This window comes from Temnothorax curvispinosus, unplaced genomic scaffold (assembly GCF_003070985.1).
Source record: "Temnothorax curvispinosus isolate PA1 unplaced genomic scaffold, ASM307098v1 QBEX01001876.1, whole genome shotgun sequence".
NCBI lineage: Eukaryota > Metazoa > Arthropoda > Insecta > Hymenoptera > Formicidae > Temnothorax > Temnothorax curvispinosus.
The window spans coordinates 1-5,560 of NW_020211656.1; the positions used below are offsets into that span (position 1 = coordinate 1).

The 5,560-nt window shown below is 58.6% G+C and overlaps 3 protein-coding genes across 3 annotated transcripts; all 3 read left to right on the forward strand.

The window, feature by feature from the left end:
• The first annotated feature begins 132 nt into the window (after positions 1–132).
• Positions 133–708, forward strand: LOC112468688. Its single transcript, XM_025037967.1, has one exon. The coding sequence runs from the start codon at positions 133–135 to the stop codon at positions 706–708; it is 576 nt and encodes a 191-aa protein (XP_024893735.1).
• Positions 709–786: 78 nt separating this feature from the next.
• On the forward strand, positions 787–3,831 carry LOC112468689. The gene has a single exon (XM_025037968.1). It carries the CDS (start codon positions 787–789, stop codon positions 3,829–3,831), a length of 3,045 nt encoding a protein of 1,014 aa, XP_024893736.1.
• A 315-nt stretch (positions 3,832–4,146) lies between these two features.
• LOC112468690 lies at positions 4,147–5,322 on the forward strand. Its single transcript, XM_025037969.1, has one exon. The coding sequence runs from the start codon at positions 4,147–4,149 to the stop codon at positions 5,320–5,322; it is 1,176 nt and encodes a 391-aa protein (XP_024893737.1).
• Positions 5,323–5,560: the final 238 nt, after the last annotated feature.

The following is a 5,560-nucleotide window of genomic DNA, read 5'->3' on the forward strand; positions in this document are numbered from 1 at the left end:
CGCGACTCCTTCGACCATTCGCGCACATTTTTTGGTCCTTCGAGCCGGATCTGCTTGACCGGTATTCGTGAATTGTGTGAGTGAGGATCCTGGTGAGCTTCTCGCGCTTCGAGTGACCGCCGGGTAGAAGACATGAGTCAAGAAGTAGAGGGAATCGTCCGCTCCCAAAACGAGCTGTACGGCCGCATTTTGCGCGCGTACGAAAACTTCAAGAAGTCGGGGCCGACGAAGATCACGTTGGGGCTGGCCGAAGCGCGCCTTCAAGCTCTAGAAGCGAACTGGGCGAAATTCGAAGCGCAAAATGACCAATTGCTCCAACAATCGCAGGAGGCTCTCGATAAGCTCGACTACCAGAAGCAAGACTTGCCGGGGGTAGCCGAGGAAGCTTTCCTGCAGCAGAAAGGAGCGTTCTTAGACGCCATCCGCATCCTGAAGGCCAAGGAGAAGAGCACCGCCGAGGCCGCCGGAGCGGCCGGCACAGCGGAGTCGACTCCCCGCACTACTCTGCCTCGTATACAGCTGCCGCATTTCTCTGGAAAGTACGAAGATTGGCCTTCATTCCGCGACTTGTTCCTGTCCATTATCGGGAAGGACTCAGAGACGACGAAGGTGGAGAAACTCCATTATTTGAAGTCCTGCTTGAAAGGTGAGGCTGACCTTCTTATTCGCAATGTGCCAACGACGGGCGAAAATTACGAGCGCGCGTAGAAAACTCTGAGTGCGTATTACGAAAATAAGCGATTACTAGTGCGCGCGTATCTCGCTAATTTCATCGCCTTACCGAAGATGAAGAGCGAGTCGGCCGTCGAGTTGCGTAAGATCTTCCATAGCATAAAAGCCACGGTCAGCTCATTAGACAGTATCGGTCGGGCGATTAGCCGCAGCGAGGATCTATTCGTCTATCTCGCTGTCGAACTCTTAGATCCGCAATCGCGTCGCGAGTGGGAAAATTCCATAAGTGCCGCGAGCGAGCCTCCGTCGTATGTATTGCTCGAACAATTCCTCGATCGCCGGTTACATACGTTGGAGTCGATGCTCCCCGTAAAAGCCGATGGTGCCGCGAACAAGGCGAGCGACGGAACGCAGAAATCGACGCGGAATCACCTCGCTCGAAAGCAGGATGGCAAGGGTGAAGCAAAGCGTGGCCGTTGCTCTCTCTGCCAGAAAGAGCACATACTCATGTTCTGCGACGACTACAAGAGAAAGACGGCCGTCGAGCGGAAGCAATACGTCGACGATAACGGGTTGTGCGTGAATTGCCTCGGGAAGCACAAATTAGATGACTGCGCCGGGAAGAAAAACTGTTACGCGTGTGGGGCGCGCCATCATTCGTCTCTCCACGACGCGTGTCGCGAGCTCGGGGTCGCGAAGACGTCGCACGTAGCAACGGATTCGCCCGTCAAGTCTGTGGCGGTGCTTCTTGCCACCGCTCGCGTCCGCGTAGCCGATCGCCACGGTGCCTGGCACACCGCGCGAGCCTTGATAGACCAAGGCTCGGAATCGTCGATGATTTCGGAGCGACTCGCGCAACAATTGAGACTGCCTCGCGTTCCGGTCGCGGTGAACGTCTTCGGAATCGGCGGGTTGCAATCGGGAGTAGCCCGAGGTCGAGTTGCGATGACGCTGTCCTCGCGGAGCGAAGGACGGGCGTTTACCGTGTCCGCTCTCGTGTTCCCGCGGCTCACCGTGTATGCCGGTGGCATCGAAGCCGGAGCGGCTACTTGGCCGCACCTTCGCGGACTAGAATTAGCGGATCCAGAATTTTGCTCTTCAGATCCGATCGATGTACTCCTCGGCGCCGACATTTACGCGTCGATACTCCGTGCGGGGCTCCGGAGGGGAGGACCTCGCGAACCGGTCGCCCAGAACACGACGTTGGGGTGGATCCTCTCGGGAGTGATCGCTGATTCCGTTTCCGGACACGTCGCGTACACTCACCAATGCCGGATCGAGGAAGATCTGGTGAGCGTGGTGCGCCGGTTTTGGGAGCAGGAGGAAGTTCCGTCGAGCGCGGTGACTCTCTCGAAGGAGGAAGCTGAGTACGAGGAACATTTCGTCCGGACGCATTCGCGACGGCCCGATGGACGCTATGTAGTGCGCCTTCCTCTCATCTCGCCGTTGCCGGACCTCTCCGAAACGCGTCGCGTAGCAGAGCAAGTGCTTCAAAGCATGGAGAGTCGGTTCGCGCGGGATGCCGACCTCCAGGCCGCGTACGTGGATTTCATGAAGCAGTATGCCGAGCTGGGGCATATGGTGCCAGTCCGCGGCGACGACTTGATTAGCGCTCGCGTATGTTACTTGCCGCATCACGGCGTTCTGCGGGAGACGAGCTCTACGACCAAGCTGAGAGTAGTCTTCAATGGCTCAGCTACAGTCCCGTCCGGGGACTCATTGAATCAGCGCCTGATGGTCGGACCCAACCTGCTGCCTGCGCTGACGGACGTTCTTCTACGATGGCGCCGCCATCGATTCGTCTTCGCCACGGACATCGAGAAGATGTACCGGCAGATTGACGTCCATCGGGAGGATGTGGACTTGCAGCGGATTCTCTGGCGGTTCGATCCACGAGAGCCTATACTAGAGTATTGGCTCACCACTGTTACGTACGGCCTGGCCTGCTCTCCACACCAAGCAATTCGTACGATGCACCAGCTTGCCAAGGATGAGAAGCATCGATTTCCGGAGGGAGCAAGCGTCCTGGAGGAGGACACCTACATGGACGACGTGATCTCCGGAGCGAAAACGCTGGCTGCCGCTTTAGAGAAACGGAGACAGTTGGAGCGGATCTGCATGGCGGGCGGCTTCCCGCTGAAAAAGTGGTCCGCCAATGACGAGACTCTCCTGGAGGACGTGCCGGTGGAGGATCGTTTACTGAAGGAGCCTCGAGGATGGCAGCCGGGTGAGAGCCATCTGACCTTGGGCCTGCGGTGGCATCCACACGACGATCAATTCTCGTATACGACCCAGCTGATCCGGACAGAAACGTTCACAAAACGAACGGTCCTCTCGCTAACAGCAAGACTATTCGACCCACTGGGGTGGCTCGCCCCGGCCACGGTGCGCGCGAAGATCCTTTTCCAGTCCACGTGGTTGCTGGGGATTGAGTGGGACGAGCCGCTCCCGGAAAAAGATGTGCAAAACTGGAGAGCATTCCAGTCTGATCTGCCCTCCCTGGAAGCCATCCGCGTTCCGCGCTGGCTGACGAGCGGAGACGAGGGCTGCCGGCTGGAGCTCCATGGCTTTGCTGACGCCTCGGAGCGAGCCTATGCCGCCGTCATCTATTTGCGAGTCGAGAGAGGAGACGGAGAAGTGGAAGTGAGGCTGCTCGAGGCAAAAACGAAGGTTGCACCGCTGAAACAGGTGACCTTGCCGCGCTTGGAGCTGAGCGCCGCGACCTTGCTTGTGCGACTAATGGCTCACGTTCAGCGAGTCCTCGAAACGAGGAATGTCCCCTCGCATCTGTGGTCGGACGCCAAGGTTGTGCTGGGCTGGATCCGCGGACATCCATCGGCCTGGAAAACCTATGTAGCCAATAGGGTAAGCGAAATCCAAACGACGCTGCCTGACGCAATCTGGCACCACGTTCCCGGGCAAGAGAACCCCGCCGATTGCGCTTCGCGCGGCATATCCTCAGCAGAGCTGGTAAACCACCCGCTCTGGTGGCGCGGCCCATCATGGCTAAGGACCGAATCCGGCCCGTGGACCGCCCTTCCGGAAACCGAGCTTCCTGCTAGCCTGCCGGATCGGCGAACGGCTGTGCACGCAACGGCCACGCCCACGGAGAAGATCGACGAGCCCTCAGAGTTGACGGGATGTTCCTCCCTGACATGACTGTTACGACGGACGGCCTGGTGCCGTCGCTGGCTGCGGCGATTGCCCCGGCAGAGGACCGTCGCTGACTCTCAAATCGATTTCGAAGCCCCGCTCGTACTCCGGTTTTCCGAGCTCGATGACGCCTGGCGTGGCTGGATCCGAGTGGTGCAAGAAGCAGCATTTAGCGGGGAGCTGAGAGCGATTTCAAAGGGCGAGCAGCTGCCGGCACGCAGTAGCCTCGCTAAGCTAAACCCGCTTCGAGACGAGCAAGGGATCCTGCGAGTGGGTGGGCGACTCCGGCACGCCCTCCTAGCTCCCGACGCAAAGCACCCGATGATCCTGCCGAGTGAGTCACATTTCACGCGGCTCGTCACCAAAGCTCACCATCGACGGACGCTGCACGGAGGTGTGCAAATGACGCTGAGTTCCATCCGGCAGGAGTTTTGGATACCCCGAGGTCGCTCACTTGTAAAGGGCTGCATCCACCGCTGCTTAATCTGTCTGCGATGGCGGGCGGCCTCGCCGCAGCCGCTCATGGGGGACCTGCCGCCGCCCAGGGTGACCCCATCTCGCCCGTTTCTTAACACGGGCATCGACTATGCCGGTCCAGTATGGCTGCGGACGTCCAAAGGCCGAGGACACCACGCAGCCAAAGCGTTTATTACTGTCTTTATTTGTTTGAGTTCCAGAGCCGTTCATTTAGATGTAGCGTCGGACTACTCCGCGGAGGCGTTCCTGGCCGCCCTACGCCGATTCGTCGCCCGCCGAGGCCTGTGTCGCGCGCTTTATAGCGATTGCGGGACGAACTTCGTCGGAGCCGACGCTCAGCTGAAAGCCTTGTTCTCCGCTAGCGACCAGGAAGGCCGACGAATCGCAGCACGCGTCGCAGAGGAAAGCATACAGTGGCATTTCAACCCTCCGGCGGCGCCTAACTTCGGCGGAATTTGGGAGGCCGCCGTGAAATCAATGAAGTTGCACTTGAGGCGGGTCATAGGCGAAACGAAACTAACGTACGAGGAGATGGCCACCGTCCTTGCGCAAGTCGAAGCGTGCTTGAACTCACGCCCGCTCCAAGCCCTATCAGATGACCCGGAGGACTTAGCCGCGCTGAAGCCGGGCCACTTCCTCATCGGCTCAGCACTCAAAGCAGTACCCGAGCCGTCTCTAGCCGAGGAGTCAACGAGCCGTCTCTCCCGGTGGCAGCTGCTGCAAAGGATTCGGGATCAATTCTGGGACCGGTGGTCAAAGGAATATCTCCACACGCTGGCGCACCGGCCAAAATGGGTCAAAGCTAGCGAAGAAATTCAGGTCGGCCGATTGTGCCTCCTGAGGAGCGAAACGACCCCACCGACGAAATGGCCTCTAGCGAGAATCGAGGAGCTGCACCCCGGGGGAGACGGCCACGTCCGCGTAGTCTCCGTTCGAACGGCTACCTCGCGCTTTACCCGGCCCGTGAGTAAGCTCGTTCTCCTCCCCGTGAGCGCCGCGCCTGAGGATGACGTCCGCTAAGTACACTCCCGGTACATACTAACGGTCAAATTTCCATGCTATTTTTTCCTTAATAATTTTCGTTGATTTGTACAAAATATTGCCTTGTAAAATTATCGTTAATATTGTGCTCAGTGTGAGCTCGCCGATGGCGAGAAGCGTAAAGTCTAAACGTACATCATATCCCCTCGCCTGTGTTGCGAGACGTACTTGCGTTCCATCGCGTTCGGCCAAGCGCGTTCACGTTCTCGGCGCGTGT